The sequence below is a fragment of the Ovis aries genome, chromosome 1 (genome assembly GCF_016772045.2).
Source record: "Ovis aries strain OAR_USU_Benz2616 breed Rambouillet chromosome 1, ARS-UI_Ramb_v3.0, whole genome shotgun sequence".
Classification (NCBI taxonomy): domain Eukaryota; kingdom Metazoa; phylum Chordata; class Mammalia; order Artiodactyla; family Bovidae; genus Ovis; species Ovis aries.
Window position 1 is genome coordinate 92,053,992 of NC_056054.1, and position 24,784 is coordinate 92,078,775.

The 24,784-nt window shown below is 41.1% G+C and overlaps 1 protein-coding gene across 4 annotated transcripts; it reads right to left on the reverse strand.

Moving 5' to 3' along the window:
* Positions 1-731: 731 nt before the first annotated feature.
* On the reverse strand, positions 732-23,394 carry AMPD1 (adenosine monophosphate deaminase 1). Of its 4 annotated transcripts, XM_004002357.5 has the most exons (16): positions 23,298-23,394; positions 21,989-22,000; positions 17,306-17,486; positions 15,369-15,534; positions 12,163-12,328; positions 9,111-9,330; positions 8,518-8,647; positions 7,268-7,462; positions 6,851-6,982; positions 5,950-6,113; positions 3,950-4,076; positions 3,602-3,765; positions 2,383-2,503; positions 1,543-1,716; positions 1,263-1,373; positions 732-901 (listed from the first exon to the last, which is right to left on the reverse strand). In XM_004002357.5, the coding sequence occupies exons 1-16, from the start codon at positions 23,317-23,319 to the stop codon at positions 743-745; spliced, it is 2,244 nt and encodes a 747-aa protein (XP_004002406.2). In that variant the 5' UTR covers positions 23,320-23,394; the 3' UTR covers positions 732-742. The 4 variants fall into 4 exon arrangements, with proteins under 4 accessions (XP_004002406.2, XP_004002407.2, XP_060269227.1 ...); XM_004002358.5 differs by lacking the exon at positions 21,989-22,000; XM_060413244.1 differs by lacking the exons at positions 21,989-22,000; positions 23,298-23,394 and adding an exon at positions 21,132-21,736 and having other exon boundaries at positions 17,306-17,846.
* Positions 23,395-24,784: the final 1,390 nt, after the last annotated feature.

A 24,784-nucleotide genomic window follows, 5' to 3' on the forward strand; every position in this document is an offset into this window, starting at 1 on the left:
TTTCTATATTGGGTTACACCACCCCTGTTTTTGTCTAAGAATGTCACTCTTCAGCTGTATCCTGTCAAAAGGACTTTTCAGTGGTCTAAATGCCTTTAGCAAGTTCCATTCTGTAAACCAAAAGTCTGCATTCTCCCTATAACTAATCATTTGCTTGTATTTTTGCCTTGTCTTAATAACTATTTTGCCTGAAAGTCATGGAGACTCTAGAATCACACAGACCCAGGTCTCCATTGCTCCCTCTTACTGCTGTTAAGTCACTTTAGTTGTGTCCGACTCTGTGCGACCCCATAGACAGCAGGCCACCAGGCTCCCCGTCCCTGGGATTCTCCAGGCAAGAACACTGGAGTGGGTTGCCATTTCCTTCTCCAATGCATAAAAGTGAAAAGTGAAAGTGAAGTTGCTCAGTCGTGTCCGACTCTTCACCACCCCATAGACTGCAGCCTACCAGGCTCCTCCGTCCACAGGATTTTCCAGCCAGGAGTACTGGAGTAGGGTGCCATTGTCTTCTCTGACCTCTTACTAGGCATATCCTTATATAGGTTACTAATCTCAGTTTACTTATTTTCCCCAAAATGGGGACAATAATATCTATAAAGTTGTGCAAAGCATTAAATGAAATAATGTCAATGGACCAACATCTAATACAATCTTTGGCTTATAGTAGGGATTTGTTAACTAGTGACCATTGCTATTTATACCTTACAATGAAAATCTCACCCATGTCATTATTTTGTTTGTTTTATTCTCCTGATTTAATGCCTTCAGTAATCAAATTAAGTTCATAACACCAGGTTTCATAGCGATAGGCCATGCGGATTTGGGCCACATTTGTCCTTCGGATATCATTTCCAGCAGGGCCTTCTTCAAGGTAATTGTTGCCCAGAAACCTTGCTTTCTCCTATAAGAAAAAAGGAAACAGAATGATTGTTGTCAGTTTTTTACCCTGATATGGACAATAATTACATCTTCCACAAAGATTCCTTCCTTATATTAGCTGCAGGCAAGAGGCAAACAATAAACCGCTAAGCACACTCATCCAGTGCCTCAATGTGCATGATCTGCTGAGAAATAAGTGTATTTTATCTTCCTTGCCCACAGGTCCTGGCTGGAGAAAGAATAATTCTTTCTAGACCCTGTCCATAGTAACTGCACATGATTCCTGAAATAATTTTTCAACAAGTGTTTCTTCAACTAAGTTTTCAATATTCAGGTTACCAAATTCCAGACTCAGAAGGATAATCAGTCAAAGGCAGGTCTACCTCATGAGAAATTCCACATTGCAGAACACTATTTCTTGCCACTTCACACATATCACAGGTACTCAGCTTGAAGACTTGTGCAGCAATGGCATATTCTTCCATTAGGGGCTCCTTGGGTTATTTATTTAAAGAGGGAAAGAAAAAGGGATGCATTACAAGAAATAACACACATCCTGCACAAAAGAATAGTGAAATATCATTGATTCAACGTCAAAATTCTAGATGGTAAATAACAGTTCAGCAAAATATACTTGTATTGCTCAAAATTCCATATGTGTACCTTGGTGAAGTGGAATTGCATTGGGTCATCTGTAGACAGTGAGATCATTAGCCCTTTCTGGAGGAAATCTAAAAATGGATTTCGGGCGTATTCTAGAAATAAGCTGTTGTTACTTAATGGCGACATAGCGATGGGAATCTGGGCTAAGAAAAACAAGTATTGTAACACAGGACTCTGAAAAGGAAAAGTGGAAAAAAATATTTTAAAATATTGGAAAAGGTATGCAAACTAGAAATTTTAAAACCCCATGATCTACTTCAGGTTTTGGCTTTCAACAAAATTATCACCTATTCTTTAAATCCTGTTGTAAAAAAAAAGAAAAAGAATAGTTTTTAAATATAAATACTATTTAAAATAAATTTATGAGATCAGTTTTCAGAAACGTTGAGTCAAACCAAATTGTTTAAGTTTTAATTGTCTAAGTTAATGGTCCATCTCAGGCAAAAGAATTCACCATGAAACTTTTTTTCTCTACAAGAAAGTTCTGACTCTCAAAAAAGGCATTCGAAACATGCTACAACATGAAATCTGGCAAAAACCAGTTGAAGGTAGGCCAAGCTGCCTCGCATTTATCCCTTGTCAGAGCTCTAAAATGAAAAGTAGAAGATCTGCATTAACCCCTCCCTGACACTGACTAGCTAGGTGATCTTGAGCAAGTTCCTTCACTTCTCCGGACCACTGTAAAATGAAACGCAGTAAATGATCTCAAAAATATTTTTTGCTCTCCTTTATTTTGATCCCAGTGTTGATAATGACTTGTGACAAAATGATAAGGAGGAAAAAGCTATCCCTCTTGCTCCCACATAAAAGTTAAGGTTGAGAAGAGAGCCTCCAACTCACCTTTTTTAAATTCAGGCCATGAGAGATGTTATCTGCTGTCATGAATGCTGTCAAGAGATGAGTGAGAGCTCCAGCTTCCCCACAATGAGGTCGGAACAGAAACGTGTTCATGCCTCGTTCCCTAGGGAGATGGAACTATTATAGGAATCACAGGTGACTGACCAGAACCTGACAACCATTCTGGGCCTAAAGTGATTTACAGAAAATCTGGTAGGAAAAATTAACACTCTGAAAGGGAGTGGGGCATCCAAAGGATTCAGCAAACCAGACAATTCCAATTCATAATCTTTGCTGCTTTGTCTCTCAGTCGTGTCCGACTCTTTACAACCCCATGGACTGTGGCCCACCAGGCTTCCCTGTCCATGGGGGTTTTCCAGGTAAGAATACTGGAGTGGGTTGCCGTTTCTTTCTCCACGGGATCTTCCCAACCCAGAAATTGAACCTGCATCTCCTGCATTGACAGGCAGATTCTTTACCACTGAGCCACCTGGGAAGCCCAAAAACACTTCCTAAAACACAGAGTTTTTGGAAAAAGAGGCAATATAGGATATGAGGTTATGGAGGAAAGTTAAGATTTGATTACTTGAACAGAAACATCTTCAGTTACCACCCAAAGTTTACCAATATCACCATGTCATTTTTTCTGCTACTCACACTTTAGGGGGGAAAGGTTTCCAGAAAACCCCCTTATAATAGTCCTGTATTTCTTCCTTGCTCAGATATACCAAGATGGGCAAAATGTATGCAATTTTATCATAAATTGCACAGTGATAAGTGTAGATTCCTAAACTTCCAAAGAAAAGGAATTGTGAAAGTTACTGAAGACGCCTAAATGTCCATAGGAAAGTGAAGTCGCTCAGTCGTGTCCGACTCTTTGCGACCCCATGGACTGTAGCCTACCAGGCTCCTCCATCCGTGGGATTTTCCAGGCAAGAGTACTGGATTGGATTGCCGTTTCCTTCTCCAGGAGATCTTCCCAACCCAGGGATTGAACCCAGGATTCCCGCATTGCAGGCAGACGCTTTACCATCTGAGCCACTAGGGAAGACTCAAAATGTCCATACCCCTCCCCAGATAAGTAAGGACACTGAAGAAAAAGTCAAGGGAAATAAATTTCTTCTCTGGGCCAACTGGCAGCATCCCTCAACCACCGAGGGTGCAAGTGTATGAGGAAAGAAGCGTGTCAGATAGATTCTCTTTCCAGTTCTCATCTACTTACTTTCTCAGGCTGTTGAGCACCATGATGTTTGCATACATGTAGTAGGTATAGTAAGTGTAAGATGGGTTCTTTTCCATGGTCCACTCCTGGGGTTTAGGGCTCTTGGAGGAGAACATGTGGCCACTGTGTTTAGACTCATCATCTACACTGTCGAAGCCCGTGATCTGTCAGGAAAAATGAACAGGCAATGGGTTTAGTCTGAATGCAGAGACCCGGCCCTCAGACAGACACTTTCAGCTCCCAGAGGCAAGGACCAAATGTCAGAGATAAGCATCAAGAATTCATCATGGCTAGGTACGCAGGCTGGTTCATGTGCAGCTTTAGGAAGGCCCACAGGGTCATACTTACGTGCCTGAGGAAAACACTGAGGTCTGGGTGAGCCTGAGGGTTGATGGTGGCCTCGAACACTGGCATGAAAACATTCTCCAACATCTTTCCAAAATGTGGAAGGAAGTTCTTAGATCGGAACACATCACTAGAGGCAGGAATGAAGAGAATTTAGGAGGAGATGATTTGGGGACTGATAGTTCAAAGCAAAGGCCAAAGACAAGCAAAGGGACAAATGCCGTGTTTAAGAAAAGACCTAGTGTTTCCATCTTAGGTCCACCCTGGTACCTTCTTCTTGGTTACCCATAAAGAAGGATTCAGTTTGGGTTTGACATTTGTTGTTGTTTTGTCTCTAAGTCATGTCTAACTCTTTTGTGACCCCTCAGGACTGTAGCCCACCAGGCTCATCTGTCCATGGGATTTCCCAGGCAAGAATACTAGAGAGGGTTGCCATTTCCTTCTCCAGGGGACCTTAGGTTTGGCATAGGAGGTATAAATTTCTTGCTGGACCACATGCACCTATACTGTATCTTCTACGAACGCTCTGTGGTAAAAAAAAAAAAAAAAAAAAAAAATTAAATCTTCACAGCTAAGGCCAGACAGAGAATGAAGAACATGGGAACTGTGTCATGAAAGGGTCAATGATTTTTTTGTGCGTGGTATACAAGATGGTGAACATGAAATAAATGCTTATCAGGAACACCTCTGATGTGCTGTAGCCAGAGGCAATCTAACAAACTCTTATACAGCACTCAATATTTGCCACCTACTCTTTTGAGTGATCAGAAGTATTAGCTAATTTAATCCTCATAACAACACAATAAATTAGGTACCCTTATGACCCCATTTTAAAGATGATGAAACTAAGGCACAGAGAGGTCATGAAACTTACCAAAGGTCACACAGCTATTAACTGGTAGAGTCGTGATTCAAGTATAGCCAGCCCAGGGCCAGGGCCCACGCTTCTGACCACCACACTTTACTGCCTCTCTGTCTTAATGATATTAGACAGGAAGTTTTACTCCATTCAAAAGGTTACTCTTTGGAGACTTCCCTGGTGTTACAGTGAATGAGAATTCATCTGCCGATGCAAGGGACACAGGTTTAATCCCTAGTCCAGGAAGATTCCACATGCCTTGGGGCAACTAAGTCCATGTGCCACAACTCCTGAGCCCACATGCTGCAACTGCTGAAGACCACATGTTCTAGAACCTGTGCTCTGCCACAAGAGGAGCCATTCCAATGAGAAGCCCATGCACTGCAGCTAGAGGGTAGCCCTTGCTCTCTGCAACTGGAGAAAGCCCACACAGAGCAACGAAGACCCAGAGGAACCAAGAATCAAATAATAAACAATAATTTTTTTAACTGTTCCTTTTTTTTTTTTTTGGTAAAGAGAGAGGATAAAGCTCTACATTGTCACAGGGCACACAGAACACGGAGGCAGATGGCCAGACAATACATCAACACTTAAGTTAGATAGAAGATCAGTGATATGAATATTCCTGAAGGCAATGAGTAATTAGCAGGTGATAATACCATTGATAAATATTCATTGATTATGGAGAACTTGAGCACTCGTAGATGAGATAATCAGCAGACAGTAGTTGAAGTTCTGATACAAGAAAGCTACACCCCAGTACAGATGTGCTTGGGAAAGAAGGAGCTGGACACAGAGAAGAGGACCGAGAGAAAAGAAACGTATAGTAAACTGTACGTAGTTTTTCTCCTAGCTAAGTTTTAATCATTCTTAGTAAGCTATTTTGTGATCTGCATCAAGTGCCCTGTTTAAAAAAACAACCTGGTTAGAAAACTGAACTGAAATGATCTTCCTAACTCCTGTCTGTGATTAAAAGTGCTAAACCTAGAGTGGACAAAACCAGGCACCCACCGGGGACCCAGCAGAGTGCTGTCAACAAAGCTTGTATCTGTCCAGATGTGCTGCCTGGTCTTTGTTCGTGTGGAGGAGGTCAGGGCAGGTGGGATGAGGCAGGCTTTAGGGTTTCCAGTGAGCGGTTACGTACTAGATCCTGGGGACCTGGATCATCCATGTCATGTTGGGGCAGTAGACGCGGTTTTGGACGAACCAGGTGGAGAGTTTGCTCCACTCCTCGGGACTGCGGCCATAGATGGACAGGCGGGGCTCGGCATGCTGGTACTTGGCCTCCACCAAGTCTGCACCTACCTCCTGCAAAGCCAAGAGAGGAGTCCCTCAGGAGTCGATACCTGTGGGGTCTAGGGAGAGGAATCTTAAGGGTCTAGGGACAGGAACCTTCTTAGGACCTCTAGGTCCTAAGGGTCTAGACCTCTAGGTTTAGGGGACCTCTAGAACAGAGGTCATGAGAAAGGAAGTCAGAGGAGAACTATCAAGGTTAAGATTTAAGGAGAGTGAGAGGGGAGGGGCATCTAGTTGCAATGGAAGACTGATGGGACCTGATGGAGTCCACAGAGAGAAAGCGTCGGACTACATATGATGCGATCCCAAGGCACTGCTGCAAACGAATCCACTTTCATGTGACCCTTATCTCCCGAAACACACATCTCCCAACTGCATCTGTCATTTCTGCCTCCTAATGTTCAAGTGTCATGAAGATCAGGGCAGGTTCTGATCCTGACTCTTCTCGAACTTACAACTCCAAAAGTCTAGAAGAACCAGGGCCTTAATCCCAAATCCACACCCTCAGCTTCTCTGTCCTTGGAATCAAGGTCTTCAAAAATCATTACAGTGGATGTTTCACAAGAAATGACCCCATTCATTTGCGTAGTGCCTGACCCAAGTGATAGCACTCTCCCTCCCCCCTCCTTCCTCCTTCCCCTTCTTCTTCCCTGCTTCCTTCCCCCCTTCCTTCCTCCTTCCTTCCCTCTCTTCTTCCCCCTCCCCAAGAATCAGGCCAGGTACCATAGATCTGGCTGGTTCCCCCTCACCTTGATGATAGTGGCAAAATATTCCCCATTAATGTAATTGTCTGTCTTCAGGTAGAGGTCCCGTAGCTCACTTGCTCCTACGGGATTGTATTTGTCATTGAACTTATCAAAACGTTGGAAAGTCTGACGTCCCTGCATCAGAAAACAAGAACACAAGTATATCCTTATCAGAGCTGCCTGGACACAGAGAGTTAGGGAATGACTGCAAGGAACCGGGGCCTGGTATGAGGGGAAGGGCTCAGGCTCCAAGAATGGAATACAGGATAGCTGACAACGAGAGAACCTTGAAATTGTGCATGGGTTCTTTCTGTCAGCGCGGTAAGCCCACATGGTTAAAAGAGCTCTGAGAAGGGAGTGTTTGTAGGAGAAATGCATGTGGGTTCTGAGTATTAGATGAAACTGACGTTATCAACTTACAGCATGAACATCCAGAGAATCAACAGTCAGGTCGTAGGGATGCATTTTTAATTTAGCAAAAAGTTCCTTTAGGGTCAGATTTTTCTCCTTGGCGCTATAGACCACTCTGTCAGCATCAATTTGGTAAGATTTCTTAATAAAGCGCAGTAGATGTTTCTGGTTCATACAAGCAGCTGCATGGATATGAGTGTCCACCTGTGTGTACATTCAGGTCAAAAAAAACCAACAATCCGTAACGCTTCGTTATTCTGCTCTGTTAGAGGCTACAGTGCCCACAAATCCCGCTGTGCTAAGAGAAAGGAGTAAATGATAGGGGTGTGACCGGACAGTTGGTATAGGTGGTCAAGCAAGAATGAACACGAGCACCTTTTTGTGCCCTTGTAAGAATGTGAACGTTTAGGCTGGATGAAATAATATTGCCTGCTTCTCTTGCATATCTGTAACATCCAGTTTACTTCCTGCATTTGATCCACACAAAATTCTTGGGGACAATTTTCTACCCCTGAGACACAGCTAGAAGTGAAGTAGTTGCCAGAGTTTTCAGCCCCAAGAGGAGAAAGGATTGAAATAATGCATTCATGGTACAGAGATGACACTTATGAGTTAGGTATTTTTATAAGAACAATTTTATAAGTGGAAGTTTTGATAGATTAAGCAATGTGCCCAAGCTTATACGGATGACAGAGCCACAATTTGGCCCCAAATCTCTGTTCATATATTTCCTACCCCCACGTCCTTGCAATCATTTAAATGACCAGAGCACGTCTTTGAAATGTTTGTAGTTGACTAGTTTTCCACAAGGTTTGGATCATTTGATATTCACAATCCTCCTGTGAGCTAGATTGAGCAGATGTATTTTCCAATTTTACAAATGAGGGAACCAAAACTCAGAAATATTTCATCACTTCCCCCAATGTTTTACAGTCAGGAAGTAGAAAGAAAAAGACTAGAATGAAGACCTTTTAAATCCTAGAAGAGTGGCTTTTGAGGTTTTGTTTGTTTTTGTTATTTTGGTTGTTGATGACAAGTATAACTTTTATGGCAATAATGTGGTAACCCTGTCTATGTGGAAAACAGTAGGAAAGGCATTTGCATCTTTTAGACATGATCTATTTGCTTTCACTAAATTCCTCTGAATCTGTAGAAATTTTACATTAATCAGAAAAACAGTATCTTTCTTATCCTGTTCACGAAATAATTGCATTAATGTTTTTGTCCAGGAATGATCTCTGAGCAGCAAACATGTTTACCTTTCTGCAGTTGTAAAAATCCCGATGGGGGTTGTTCTTCAGCTCCTTCAACTCATCCATCTCGTTGAGCATCTGATGGACCTGGAACTTGGAGGAGAGAAACTTCAGGCGCCGATGGGTATAGGTCTTACTGTGAAAAATTAAATCACTAATTGTAAAAAATTTCAGACATTTAAGGAACACAGTCAGTTTCAAAACCATCAGTACCCTTATCACCTTTATCACAAACAATTATGTTTGTTTCCAAATGGAACTGACTTATTCTGCATTCATCTAATTTGAAAAGTGTTGGGTTCCAAGGACTTAGTCTTTTCATCAAAGTTGGACATAAATGATAATGAGGGAAGATTTGGGTTCAAATCCTGGCTTAGCCACCTGTGTGACTTTGGGCAAATTACTCAACTCATCAAAGTCTCAGCTTATTAATCTAGAGGTATAAAAAATATCCACCTCATACAATGATTATGAAGAGTGAAAGAAACAATGCATATGAAGCATTTAATGTGTGTTTGAACATAGTAAGCTCTTCATAAATCCTTAGTCTTACTATCAGTAGTAGTAACAGTAGCAGTAGTTTAGGTCTTAACACTTACACAGGTCCTTGGGCAATTAAAGCAAGTAAAAAATTCATATCATCTAAGAAGGTGTCCAGATTTGGGTAAGGAAGTGGCTTGGGCTCATCTTTGCTGGCTGCTTCTTCATTAGGGTAGACGTAAACCACACCGTCCTTCATTTTGAGCTGATAACCCAGGTTTTCTGGGAGGTTATCTGTTCGGAAAGGGTCTTCTCCCTTCTTCATAGGAGGGGTAAAGACTTTTTCAATGAAATACACAATAATATATCAGCATATAGAATGAATGACCACATAAAAATAGCCAAAATTAAATACTATAAGATTTCATTTGTTTGGAATTCTATATGTAATTATCCAAAGCTAAGCTAAAGTTCATTTTTACATTATTTTTCAAATGTGACTAATGTAGTAGTATAAAATAAGCCTAACATTTCATCTAGTGCAAAAATGATTTTCAAGTTCTTTAGAATGCTGTTTAATTTGCTACACTACTTACAAATCATTTTAATTATTTAATAAACTTGTTTATCAAAGACTTCTTGATAGAGTATTTTATTAACATATGAGATGATTGCATAGAAATAAAAATAGAGTTAAAAAGTAGAATTTGGACTTTTCCCTTATTTAAACCGTCTCTATCGGTCTTTATTTAGAATGGCTATTTTTTAATAAACTTAATTTTTTAGAGTGGTTTTAGGTTCACAGCAAAATTGAGCACCAAGTGCAGAGTCCTCATATACCCCTATCCTCACACGTGCATTCCCACTATCAACATTTTCAGTCAGAATGGTACATTTGTTAGAATCAACAAAGCTACACTGACACATTATTATTATCCAAAGTCCAGAGTGTTTACCTTAGGGATCACTCTTGGTAGTGCACATTCTATGAATTTTAACAAATGAATAATAACATGTATCTGCTCTCATAGTATCATGCAAAATAGTCTCCCTGCCCTAAAATCCTTTGTACTCCATCTAGAGTGGTTTTAATACAAATGGAAATATAAAATAAATTCTAAACATAATTCTTATTTACTTATATTTCCCACTTTGTAAAGCAGATGCAATTTTTGCTAAAGGATTTGAGAAGGGATAATGTGCATGAAAGTCCCCTTCTTTCCACTGCTAACAATTTCAACCTCAGAAAGCTGAGGACAAATTCCACATTGTTATAGCCTTTAGAGCACTCCTTTTACTTTCAGCAAGTATGTGTCCAAGACATCAGAAAATCTGCTGTTTGCAAGTGATGACTAAAAGGTCAGAGTAAGAAAAATAATATAGAAAGAAAAAGCTTGCATATTTTCTACACAAAGCTGAGAGATAAGGAACACGAAAGAAATAAAATAGTACATTACTGTGTCAAATATCAACTTTCAAATACTTGCACTTAAATATACTAGAGATATAAAATGTAATTTAGGAGAAACAAAGGTGAGACAAGCAACCTAAATGTCAATATTATAGAAGATGAACAAACCAATCCAGTTATCAAACTGGATACATGTTTAATATGATTTTAATAATAAAAGGAATTAAAGAGAAGAGGTTCTAGAAGTGGAAATCTTTAACAACATAGTTTGATAGTTAAAAAACCTTAAATATTTGCCTCATCTGAAATTTCAGTTCTAGAAGCCTAATCCTAAAGATAAAAAGCAACTGCACAAAGATGATTTATTAATGATAAAGATGCTTATTGTAACCTTGTTGGAAGTAAATTTTTAAAAGTCAGAAATGTAAGTGCTTAAAAACAGGAATTGATTACATAAATTATGATATAATTATACTATGGAAATTATTAAATTGTGAAATTATTGAAATTTGATTATGTTTAAATATGTACTTAATACTAGACAGAAAGTCAAAAATGAGACATGTAAATAAAATGTTACGGAAAGTCAAAACGTGTAGCTTATTTTTATCCAGAGGGAGGCAGGAAATGATCATGTTTGGGCAATACCTTGAAGGATGACATTGGATCTGGATACGGGGACACATAGTAAAAAGTGAAGGGAAGGGCAGTGGGGCACAGGGAACAGCGTGGAGACAGCACAGGCGCAGGAATGTGCTGAACTAAATGGCTTCCGACCAGAACAAAAAGCTCAAAGGCATAAAGAAGGAAGTTTATAAATAGATTGAGTTGGACACGACTGAGCGATTGAACCGAACTGAGTGTGCAAATCCAAAAATAAATAAGTAATAGACAAATAAAAGATAGATACTTTCCAGGCAGTCCAGTTGTTAAGACTCCACACTTGGAGGGGGCATGGATTTGATTCCTGACTGGGGAACTAAGATCCCACATGCTGTGCAACATGGCCAAAAAAAAGTATTTGTTTAATTTAAAAAAAAAAAACAAAAAACAGTACAGAAGAAAGCCAGATGTGGTGTAGGCCTTGATGCCAGTCTAAAGACTGGACTTAACTTTGTTGGAGGAGGCATTAAAGACTTTTGTCAGGAGAAGGATGTGCTTGGATTTGTGTTATAGTAACTGGTACCAAAGTGAGGATGAACTGAGAGAGAACAAGATTAGCATTTAACAGGGTAATTAAGAAGCCACTGCAATGAGCCAGACAAAGAGAAATATGGGCCTAAATTTAGGCTCGGGGAATGGTGAAAAGAGGAGGTTCTGAGAGATATTATACAGACTGAATCAGATAATTGGGCATTTTGGGGCAGAAGAGAGGATGGAGCTGAAGATGATTATGATACTTCAAACTGTTTATACTTATAACCTTAAGTTTATAAACCATGAACTTATGGTTTAGACTTAAAACCATGGGAGCACATTTAATCATTAGTAGTTAAACCTAAGGGCTTTCCTGGTAGCTTGGTGGTAAAGAATCTGCTTGCCAATGCAAGAGACTTGGGTTTGATCCCTGATCCAGGAAGATCTCCTGAAGAAGGAAACAGCAACCCATTCCAATACTCTTGCCTGGGAAATCCCATGGACAAAAGAGCCTGGTGGGCTACAGTCCATGGGGTCACAGAGTTGGACATGACTGAGCGACTGAACAATAACAAGTTAAACCTAAAACTATATTCCAGAAATTATATAAGAAAATTACTTACCTGGATAGAAGTTCTCTTTTTCTACCCAAGCCTCACCGTCAATGTTCCTCAGGTACTTGGAAGGGGTTTTTGGAAACCTCTGAAATGACTTCTGCATATACTTCTCCCGTATACACAATGCCCGATAAAGACCTTTGCAAACCATTTCAAAATCTTCAACTGTAACCTACCAAGAAAATTTCAGAGTAGCACCTATAAAAATTGCAGAATTGGGTAAGGCTTGCCTTTGGCAAGCTCTCCTGGTGAGCTGGCCCTGCTGAGCCTCCCCTGCCCACCCAGCTGCTTCCCACTTGACTTGGACCCTGGGTCTCCCTCCAGGAGCAGGTTCAGAAGTTTTTCTAGCTCTTCTATTTCTACCAAGGCATATCTGTCCTATGAGTCTTTCCTTGAAGTCCCGTGTTTGTTTTTGGTTTTTGTTAGATATAAGCAATCATCCAGCAAATATGATGAAAAGAACCCATTCTAACACGGAAAATACTTCTTCCTGGTGACAAACATTATAAGTATGCACTTCTGAAGATAGTACCTCAATTGAAAGACAAAGTTGGTCAAACTTGAGAACTCAAACCACTTGCTGGTCAGTGTGGGAAATACTGGGGGAGGAATAAGGTGTCACATGGCCGTCAAACCCTGCCATGCACACACTGCCTTCTGTAGCTAGAGACCGACAGAGCATCATCCTGTAAGAACTCATTCTTTGGGATGGTTTCAAAGAAAATTTAATCTGGAATTACAAATAGAAAGATTTTAGAGTAAAAATTTCTTAGAACTGCAGCAAATTTCCTAAACTGGTCTATTTCTCTTGCCCCATACCTGACTCCCGGCCAGGCCTGGCATGCCCAAGAAGTTGTAATTTGAAATCATTGCATGCTCATAATCAGAGCCTGACGACTTTCTGGGACCAACCCCAACATAAGGTTGCCCCTGATGGTTTGATGTCCAGCTATTGATCCTAAACAGTTGAATTCTTTTTAAAGACCTGCTGACCTTAGCCAGGAGATTCTGACAGGGGTACTAGGTCTAAGGGATCTGCTTCCAAGGGCATGTTTGTTTCTTTGCCGTCTAACAGACTACCGATCAGCTCCTTGAGGACAAGAGCTGGATCTTATTCACCTTTGCATCTCAGCACTTAGCGCACAGTGCCTGGCACAGAGAAGGTGCTCAATGAGGACTGATAACATTGAATTGTTGTTTATCTGGGATGAGTGGCCTTGGGAACTCTAATTCCCCCCTTTATCTCTCTGTTCAGTTATGAAGGTGAAGACCATGGTCAGGTACAGACCATGACCAGGTGAAGTGCAGCTCAACAGTTTAGCCACCTTCAGCCAACAGGTGTAGCCACATACTTGGTTCTTTAAAAACTCTAGGCCAAGGTTTCAGGTGCCTTCCAGCTTTTATAGGAGGAGAAGCTACTCCCCAGCTTCTACGAACCTTGTCCTTTTTCTCATCTTCTTTCTTTTCATTCCTGTTTTCATTTCCACTAAGCACATAGGGATCAAGTTTGTCTCTTAATATTGGTGGTTTTATGGAACTTTGGACTCTTCCAAATTGCTACCAAACATTTCATTTCAATTATCTAGCATCTAAAATTTCTGCCACTTGTAGAGCACCCATGTTACCACACAGAAAACAAATAAACAAAAACAGTGTCCGTTTCATTGCTCTGTCACTTTTTTGGTTTATTTTTAATTGGAGGATAACTGTTCTACAATGTTCTGTTGGTTTCTGCCATACATCAGCATGAATCAGCCATTGGTATATGTGTATCTCCTCCCTCTTAAATTCCCCTCCCACCCCACCCCACCCCTTTAGGTTGTCTCAGATTGCTCTGTCACTTTTAAATATCTTGGGACTGACATTAAGTGGGTCAGTTACATGATAAGAGGGCTTAGGACTGGTCATTAAAACTATATTTGGAGCATAGACTGATGGCTAAACAGAAGTTTCACCAATATGATGCTGATTCTGCAAGCTCATGTGGCAAAGATTTATTAATTGAACAACTGTTCTGGACAGGACAGGCAGATCAAGTTGTTTGCAACATGAGTTTACTATCGCTGTGGCATACTAGTATCTGTTTCAAATAGTAATCTACTGTGTAAGCATCTGCAGTGAAATTGGAGAAGACGGTTGGTGGAAGAACAATAACCCCATGAGAATGTTCTAACCCCTCTCTCATCTTCTTTTCTCAGTCTCTCCATGCTTCTTTCCTCTTCTCCCTCTCTTTCTGCTGAGCTGTTTTCTTGGATTGGTTTATGCTACCTGCAGCCCTTCTATCCATCCAAGTTCTGCTCTGGGTACATGTTTCCACCAAGAGCCTCCATGCCTTCCTGAGGCTCCCTGTCTTGCTCTATGATACCTCAGTGAGACTAGATCAGTAGCTACTCTTGTTGGTTCTTTTGCCAAAATTTGTCCACTGTTTTCTGTAACACACAATATGCAGCCACATTCTACTGCATATTCTCATGGGCAAGCAAATGAGATAAAGGAAGAGAAATTATGTGAGATGATCAAACCAAAATAGAAATATGTCATAGCATGTTGTAAACAACAAGATCCTACTGTATAGCATCGGGAACTATATTCAATAACCTGTGATAAACCATAATGGAAAAAAATATATATTCATATATATATTCATAAGTATGTTCATATATATATATATATATGAATCACTTTGCTATACAGCAGAAATTAACACAACATTGTAAATCAGCAATACTTCAGCAAAATTTTCTGGGCTTCCCTGATGGCACAGTGGATAAGAATCCACCTGCCAATGCAGAGGACACGGGTTCGATCCCTGATATGGGAAGATTCTGCATGCCGCAGAGCATCTAAGCCAAAGAGCTGCAACTACTGAGCCCGTGTGCTGCACCTATTGAAGCCCTTGTGCCTAGAGACAGTGCTCCACAAAAGAGAAGCTACAAGGAGAAGTCTGCTCACCACTATGAAGAGTAGCTCCTGCTTGCTGCAACTAGAGAAAAGCTGTGCAAAGCAATGAAGACCCAGCGCATCCAAAAAAAAGTAAAATAAAATATTTCCCGAATTCATAGCATATTGCTATTGGAATGAGATAATGAAGTATAACAAAGGGCAAGTGAGCTAACACCTTCCTCAAAAGGAAGGGGAGGAAGAAAAGAAGCTGAGACAATCAAGCTGAGTATCTCCCAGCAGCTACATCTGGGAGGCAAGAAGCAACTCACCCCAGAGGCATAATCGCCAGTGATCTGCACTCTCTGAAAATCAGGCACAGTCTGGTAGGTGGGAGACGAAGAAATATACTCATCGATGAGGGACAGTTTGGTGGAAGATGTTTCAGTTTGTGGAACGGACAAACTAATAGTCTTCCGTCCGAAGAAGCGCCTTTTTCTGAGTTTGAAATTGAAAAAGAAAAAGATTTCACTTTATCTTCATTGGGAGTTTCATAGTGATAAATTTGATGTTTTATCATTTTGAAACAATTTTATTTTGAAGACAAACAGTGAAAATTCCATGTGGGCTGGGAGTCAGGAATACGATCTAACCAAATGGAAGGAGGTGTCACCTAAGTGTTCCTCTTCTCCTGGGAATAGTGGGCCTTAGGGAATATGCCAGAAGACTCCCAGCACGACACTGTTCTGCACAGTGCAGAACAGCCAGTCTGGGTGTTGCATTAGCACAGGCCGTGTCACTTAGTACCTGTGCCATTTTGTACATGTCCCTTAAATTCTGTGAAGTTGTCTCTCTATCTAAAAAAATGGTGTATTAACGTCTACTCTATAGGAATTCTGTGAGATTTAATGCCTAGAAAATGCTTAGCACAGTACCTGGAACTTTTAAGTTGCTTACTCAATGTTACTTCCTCAAATCAACATGTCTGCATTAAGTTTCTACTTTGGCACATACCCTGTGTTAGGTCTTACAGGGGATACTAAAGGAGGTGGATTACTGTTCTTTCCTTGAGAGTGACAGTGAAAGTCGCCCAGTCATGTCCAACTCTTTGCAACCCCATGGACTATACAGTCCATGGAATTCTCCAGGCCAGAATACTGGAGTGGGCAGCCTTTACCTTCTCCAGGGGATCTTCCCAACCCCGGGATCGAACCCAGGCCTCCTGCATTGCAGGTGGATTCTTTACCAGCTGAGCCACCAGGGAAGCCCGTTCTTTCCTTAAAGACATCAAATGAAGGGAAGGACAGCAGAACAATCTTTCCCAGTGAAGCTGGCTGGGAAGGGGGAGTTGGGTAGTGAGGGGAGTGCTATGAGGAGGGAGTTCCAAGTAAGTGGTCAGTAGTAAGTTTGAAGACTAAACTGTGGCACACAGCAACAGGTAGTGAGTGCTAGAGTGATTCAAATAAGGGAAAATAGAGTTTGCGGAGAGGGATCTGTTCAGGGAAGGTAGTAACTATGGGTCCGTCGCAAGCATAGGATGGGCAGGACATGAGGGCAAAAATAAAGGGCTGTATCCCTGAGGCCTGGAGGTCAGAGTAGCCAGGGAGAAGGATTCTTGTCAGGGAGCACAGCAGTAAGGTTGACTAAGAACAGAGTCTGAAGATGAGTCTCTTGAGTTCCAGTTTCTACACTGATAGTGTGGAAATTGAATGTGTGCACAGCAGCCATCCCCCACTTTGTTTTGGAATAATCACAGTAATCACATGGTAGATCATTTCCTCTTGCTCAGGTGGATGTGTGTGTGATCAGTTGTGTCCAACTCTTTGCAGCCCATGGACTGTAGCCCACCAAGCTCCTCTGTCCATGGAATTTTCCAGGCAAGAATACTGGGGTGGGTTGCCAATTCCTTCTCCAGGGGATCTTCCTAACTCAGGCATCAAACCCAGGTCTCTTATGTCTCCTGCATTGGCAGGCAGATTTTTTACCACTGAGCCACCTGGATAGGGCTTTGGGTGGATAGGGAGGCTTCAGCTAAAGGCAGATGAGGATGAAGGTAGGAAGGCCACTGTTTTCTTCTTTTTTAGTCTTTGTCACTTTGCCCTAGGATATAGTGTGTTTGTGTGTGTGTGTGTCTGGGTGGATGGGGGGATTTTTAGTTCTGGCAGAGTTTTTCCTCCAAGTTGAATCATCATTCAGAGTGAACCATTGGTCTTGACACTTCCCCTTCCATGTGTCCCAGGGTACGAAGCATTCCCCTTACACCGCTTACCTCCTGCCTTCTGTAGGGGTGGACTGAGCCTCCAGATGGAACATGTGAGCAAACATCTCTTGTTGAGAAATTGGGCAGATATCATCCACATCAAAGGGGGAAATCTCGTGGCGGCCTCCCTCATCTTTGACTTCAGAGGCAAACACTTTTTCAGCAAAGCTACGCATTGCATCATCAATAGCTAGAAGAGGTTTTCATGTGTTAGTCTTCAAGCACTTTCTCAGAGCTCATCTAACGGTTTCTGCTACATGTAAGGCACAGTGCTAAGGACTGCCCTGGAGACATGTCTGCCCTGCTCTCTGACAAGTGTGCCAGAAACTTCATGGCGCTTAATACCTATTTTCTCTTTAGTGGGTTTCTGTGTGGGTAGCTAGGAAATTCATTCTCAGAATCACAAGTCAGATACTTACAGCATGCTTTGAAAGTGAAAGTGTTAGTCTCAGTCGTGCCTGACTCTCTGTGACTCCATGTACTGTACCCTGCCAGGCTCCTCTGTCCATGGGATTTCCTAGGCAAGAATACTGGAGTGGGTTGCCATTTCCTCCTCCAGGGAATCTTCCTGACCCAGGGATTGAACCCGCATCTCCTGCATTGCAGGCAGATTCTTTACTGTCTGAGCCATCAGGGAAGCCCACAGCACACTTTAGGAGGGTCCTAAAGATGGGATTGCAGCCATGAAATTAAAAAGATACTTACTCCTTGGAAGAAAAGTTGTGACCAACCTAGATAGCATATCGAAAAGCAGAGACGTTACTTTGCCAACAAACGTCCGTCTAGTCAAGGCTATGGTTTTTCCAGTAGTCATGTATGGATGTGAAAGTTGGACTATAAAGAAAGCTGAGCACTGAAGAATTGATGCTTTTGAACTGTGGTGTTGGAGAAGACTCTTGAGAGTCCCTTGGACTGCAAGGAGATCCAACCAGTCCATTCTAAGGAGATCAGTCCTGGGTGTTCTTTGGAAGGAATGATGCTAAAGCTGAAACTCCAGTACTTTGGCCACCTCATGCGAAGAGTTGACTCATTGGAAAAGACCCTGATGCTGGGAGGGATTGGGGGCAAAAGGAGAAGGGGACGACAGAGGATGAGATGGCTGGATGGCATCACCGACTCGATGGACGTGAGTTTGAGTGAACTCCGGGAGTTGGTGATGGACAAGGAAGCCTGGCATGCTGCAGTTCATGGGGTTGCAAAGAGTTGGACACGACTGAGTGACTGAACTGAACTGAAAGATGGGATTGGGCTCTTATATGATTAGGACCTAAGATCACCTGTTTCTGGTGGGACTAAGTTTGATTTCATAGTAACCTTGCAGCATAGTTCTTCCCATTAGGTTGGTAGAATTTTTCTGATGGTTTTAAAGATGTGGAGGGATTTCCTTGGTGGTCACAGTGGCTAAGACTCTGGGCTCCCAACGCAGGGGGCACAGGTTTGATCCCTCGTCAAGCCACTAAGATCTGCATGCTGCAGGGCATGGACAAATAAACAAGTAAAATAAAGATGTTGTAGGGTTGTTGATCTTTGGTGTTTTCTTACTAAAGAGAGCCAGTGATATCAGTAGTTTTGAGAAATAAATGTGTACTTTACAGCCTTTCTTCCTCCTAAGACAGAAATTGTGTTGCTGTCACACATCACAACCTCATTTTTTTCAAATCCTGACATCTTGGTGATGTCAGGGGAGGGAGTTACTAAAATTTACTGCCCCGTTTTGGGAATCCCATTTCTTGTGGACATGTAGCTTCCATAATAAATGATCTTTGGAATGCCAAGTTTACTTTTACATGTTGTAATTTTCCCATTCTTACAATGGGTGGAAGAATGATCTTTAGCTTGGCAATGAACAACCCCAAGACTTTTAGGAGAAAAGAGAACCAGTTTTATTGTATAGGGTGGTGATGCCATCAAGTATCTGCTTTTCTGTTAAGTGCCATTCTATTTTCCAGATACCCAGTTGTTTCCGTATGAGTAGTCATTACCTCTGATATTGAGCTGGCCCAATAAGATCTCAGGAAAAAACCTTAATGAACTTTCTAGTCAACGCAATAATTATAAAAATCTCTTGGTACTTCCAGAAAAGAGCAGGGAGCAAATAATGAGAATGGCATACAGTTAGATATTTGGAGCAATAGTAGCAGACAAAAACATTCTTTATGTAATAACAAAGCAAACTGCAGGCATAAAGATAGATCCCCCACTCTTGCCCCATTGACATCTATACAAGTCTCCAAAATGACACATTTTCAATTATAACTTAGGTAAGTGTAATGTATTCAAGTACTGTTCTGTACTTACCAACTCCTACACCTTCGTCTGCTTCAGTTTCCGTATCTATAAAGTGGCAATACTATTACCTACAAACCTTACAAGGGTCTTGTGACATCAGGTGAGATAATGTCTATGAAAACGCTTTTTTAAAGCATTTTTTGAAGGAAAATAAAACACCCGATTAAACTGAATGATATGATTCGGTACCATTGATCAGACAGATATTTGGTATTTCGAATTCGCTTTGGGTTATTAAGAAAGTGATCAATGGTATGGCTTAGTATAGGCTGAAGCATACACTGGAAATGATAGTAATTGACTCATAACTTCACCAACTCTAACAGTCAGGTCAGCCAGTTTTCAAACCTGGCTCGTCACAGCAGAGTAACGGAGAAGCCCACTGTGCTGGCTGAACTTCATGCATCTATTTGTCTCATTAAACTCAAGCACTTCCTGAAACTGAAAAGCATCGTTGGATGCTATGCTTACTGTTTTGGCAAGCGCCATGATCCACGAAGGAACAAACAAAACACCAAGTTGATGCATTTGATGGCCTGAGACTGCCTCCCCATCCCACAGCCAACTGTTTCCCAGAAATAGTATCATTCCTCCCGCAGTGTCACAGGCAAGCACATGCACCTCAAGGATCAATGACAAGCAGAAATCAGAAGAGGTTTCATGCACCATGCAGAGCAAATGGAAATAGGCCTGCTGGCTATGATGATGAAGAGGAGGAGGATGAAGACGAGTGTGCAACTGATTTGTCATGATGGGTCAGTGGCAGAGCTTTGGGAGGCCTCAGGAAGTACAGTATGGAAACAGAGCCCCAAGAAGCAAATCCTACTTGCTTGAGATTTGGCTCTTCCAAAACAAGCATCCATTATTTGGGACTGCACACGTCTATTTGTTTCATGTCTTTAAACACTGTTTTCTACTAAGGTTGTATCTCCCTAAGTCACTATAGACAGTCGAAAAGTAGAAACTCTGCTCTCAAGAAGTAGCTTACATTAACACCAAAAATTATACGATTGATATTTCCTTCCACTAAATCAACCAATTGTTTTACCTTCATGTAACACAGCTGAAATTTGATTCCTAATTCAAGAGCTCTGCCTTCCAAAAATACTTTAGGGAGTGGTGGTGATTAGAGAAAGAAAAAGGTGAAACTGATATTTCAAAAGGTGAGTAGATAAGATTGAGTGACAACCTAATTTATGGGCTCCCTTGGGTTTGTATAGATAATCGCGGAGTTCTTTTTTGAGCATGTTTGAGATAATGGAACATCTGAGTGGCAATGTCTTGAGGTTAGGACATCCACATTTAGACAGAGTATAGGTAAGAGGACCCCCAACTCCAGTACTCTTGCCTGGAAAATCCCATGGGTGGAGGAGCCTGCTAGGCTGCAGTCCATGGGGTTGTGAAGAGTCGGACACAACTGAGAGACTTCACTTTCACTTTTCACTTTCATGCATTGGAGAAGGAAATGGCAACCCACTCCAGTGTTCTTGCCTGGAGAATCCCAGGGACGGGGGAGCCTGGTGGCTTGCCGTCTATGGGGTCGCACAGAGTTGGACAAGACTGAAGCAGTTAGCAGCAGCAGCAGCAGCAGGGAAGAGGACCGAAACAAGAGTGGTGAAGCAGAAGGAACCCTGGGCTACAAGTGGGGAAAAGTATCTGTGACAGCTGGGTGGCCTTGGACAAATCATACCATCACTAGGAACCTCAATGCTCATCATCATAAAAGAGGAATGTTAATAACAACAATGTCCACTTCAGAGACTTGTTTAATAAACATTAAACAAGAAACTGCATAGTACTATGCAGAAGTTGGGGATTATTATTATTAACATGGGAAGTGCAAGACTCTTGAGAAAATGAATATCATGCTTGCTTTTTCACCTAACAGGTCCAGAAAAACATGCTTATTTCTCAGCAGTGCTTTATTAATATGTAGGAAAGATGGGTCGTAGGCCTCTCATCTGCCACATCACATCTCAGAGGAACTCAGAGGCATCATGAGTACTATTAGTCGGTCAAAGGACAAGTCTGATTTGAGATGGAAGGTAGTGTACATAAAAAGTTATAATTTTATTTTAAAAATGGGATTTTATGTTATCTGATCACAAAAATTCACCATGAGAGGGTTTACTAAGGCAGGACTCAGTAGATCCCCTTAGCTAATGTCTAAGCGTCTTTTTCAAAAATGTAGGTTTTTGTGGGTTTTTTTTTTGAGTCAGGAAAATCCATGAGTTCATTTGCTATGCTTTGGAAGATCTATGGTCATTATAAATCTTTGTTGGTTTTCAATGATATCATTAATAAACACTGCTGAAAAATATTCATATTTCTGAATTAAAGAATGGTATCCTTAAAATATTGATACTTTGGCAAATGGCAGGGAAAATAGCCCCAGATACTCACGTTTTCCTTCAGCTGTATGAAGTAAAATAGAACAAGATAAAATACGTGAACAACTTTCAGAAATCATGGCTACTAATCAGTGCTTTGGAATAGAAATAGGTAGGTTGGTACAAGGAAGGGGGGTGGTGGGATGTGTTATTAGAGCTCATTCTTCCGTTTTTCTACAACTTGCTGCCATTAGAAAACCCTGGGGATGTAGTCATCATATACTTCTTCATTTTCTTTTCCTTTCTAACTTCTCTCTTTAAATTTATGTTTATAATTTTAAAGAAGTCCGCTTTGTAAAATGTGATTTTTAAAAACATGATCAAGAGGGATGGAAAATCTTATACCATGCTGGTAGCAAGTAAATGAAAATAGATAATTTGGTAAACAAGTAACACCTACCAAGCAGCTATTTCTGAGAATCTATTCTACTGAAATAATCCTTAGTGAGGAAAAAGCTTAGGTACAAATATTATTGTCAGAGCATATTTATACTTAAAAAGTCATAGAGAACCTAGGGATTGGTTAAGAAAATTGGAAATATTATAGAACCATTTAAAGAGATGTTTAGGAAGAGTTTAGAGTACTATGATAAATGATTAAGTTATCATGTGAAGCCAAAAGGACAGGATACAAAGTCACATGTATAATATAATCTCAACTGTGAGTGTGTTTTTTAATTCTTTACACTTGCAAAGAATATAGTTTGAAAGAAAAACACTAACATGTTAAAAGTGTTATCTTTAGATGATGGGGATTTTGGGTTTTAAAAAAATTACTTCTTTTCTAGATTTTCCAATTTCTCTGAATGAGTGTTTATTACTTCTATTTTTCAGTGAAATTTCTTTTATTTCACATGAATCGTGTATTACTTTTATAATGAAAAAGACTTTTATTATTATTTTGAAAATTATTGTGTGTGTAAACCTGGATTGTGAACCATCAGAATATACAGACTGGGTTAAAACTGCTGTTATTCTCAGGATTTTCAGCTAATAATATTGCTAAAGACATTATTTATGACCCTTCTCGGAAGTGTGGCAGCACAGGTTTTGTTTAGACTAACAGATTAGATAATCAATCTCTTACATGGTTTTCCATCAGGATCATCAAGGATGCTACTACATGGCACAGTTTTAGATTACCTCCCTCCTAAAACTAAACACCAGAAACCCTTTGAAAACCTTGTCTTGTCTCTTCCTGAAGTGTATTAATTAAAAATACTATGAACCCCAAATAAAGGATTCCCAGACCTGAAATGATAGTTAAAGGAACGATTGCATATCAAAAGAACTGAACTCTCCAAACACTTCTGCACACCTACCTGGAAGTTTCAACAGAGGCATTGTGCTGGGATCCTGTGTGCTGGGGCAGCACAGCAGAAAGCAAGAGACACGACACTGGAGGGACGACCGACTGACACTGTAAAACACGCTGACGTTCATTTTATTATTCTGCTTTGCCCCTGTAATTTGACCCTTCTCCTCTAAAAGGAGACAGACGAGCTGTAGACCTATTTATAGCTTTAGGCACTGACAGTGAATAACAGGTGAAGCCTTCAGTGTTTACCCTGGGATTTTAGGCAAGATATCTGTGGTAGGCCAAGAATTGCATTGCAATACTCTCTAAATCTTCCTGCGGATTGGATTCTCTCAACACGTAGTGTTCTTCTCTGACTGGACCACTGATGACTATTTTCCACCCTAGCAGAACACAACGAAGTCTTGCAGGATCTGGAAAGTCAAGGTTCTCAGGATTTCAGTCCTGAGAACAGCCATCTGTGGTTGGTGAATATGCTGATACATTCATCAAGCTCTCAACACACACACACACTTTTGTAAGATATATCCCTGACTTAGCAGAAATTCACCTGACAGAATTTACTTAATAAGTGGTAAATTTACTTCATATCTTTAAAAAAAAGTATTTGCTTATTTTTGGTTGCACTGGGTCTTCCCTGCTGTGCACAGACTTTCTTTAGTTGCTGCGAGCAGGGTTACTCTTCATTGCAGTGTAGATTTCTCATTGTGGTGGCTTCTCTTGTTGCGGAGCACCAGCTCTAGGTGCACAGGCTTCAGGAGTTGCAGCTCGTGGGCTCTAGAGCTCAGGCTCAGCAGTTGTGGAGCACTGGTTTTAGTTGCTCCATAGCATCTGGGACCTTCCCAGATCAGGGATTGAACCTGCGAAATCAACCCAGAATACTTACTGGAAGGAGTGATTCTGAAGCTCTAACAATTTGGCCACCTGATGCAAAGAGCCGACTCACTGCAAAAGACCCTGATGCTGGGAAAGACTGGAGGCAGCAGGAGAAGCTGACAACAGAGGATGGCATCACTGACTCAATGGACATGAGTTTGAACAAATTCCAGGAGATGGTAAAGGACAGGGAAGCCTGGCGTGCTGCAGTCCATGAGGTCACAAAGTGTCAGATATGACTCAGTGACTGAACAACAGCCCCTGCGTTGGCTGGTAGATTCTTATCCACTTTACCACCAGGGAAATCCTACTTCAAATCTTATGGAAACACAACTGCAGCCTAGAGTGCTCAGGTACCTTCACTAAATATATTGTTACAAAGAGAACAACCTTCTTACATACAGCATTTTATAGTATCCAAAGCACTTATCAAATATTATCTATCTGATGGTTCTTAAAACCCTGTAAGGCAAGGAGTACCTTACCTTTATTTTGCAAATGAGAAAATTTAGGCTCTGAGGAGAGATGTATTCTGCCCAAAGCATTCCAATTGTTAATGCAAAGCTAAGGCTCTCTGGACCAAAATCTCATGCTCCTTTCATAATAACACAAAGT

What these genes read in the sequence shown, in the direction of transcription:
- AMPD1 (XM_004002357.5), bottom strand. Translation starts at nt 23,319, where the DNA reads ATGCCTCTGTTGAAACTTCCAG. An exon ending in CTGGCGATTATGCCTCTGGG is followed by an intron (nt 12,329 to 15,368) that starts GTGAGTTGCTTC and finishes TTTTCTTGGTAG; the next exon opens with GTTACAGTTGAAGATTTTGA. An exon ending in ATTTTTACAACTGCAGAAAG is followed by an intron (nt 7,463 to 8,517) that starts GTAAACATGTTT and finishes ATGTACACACAG; the next exon opens with GTGGACACTCATATCCATGC.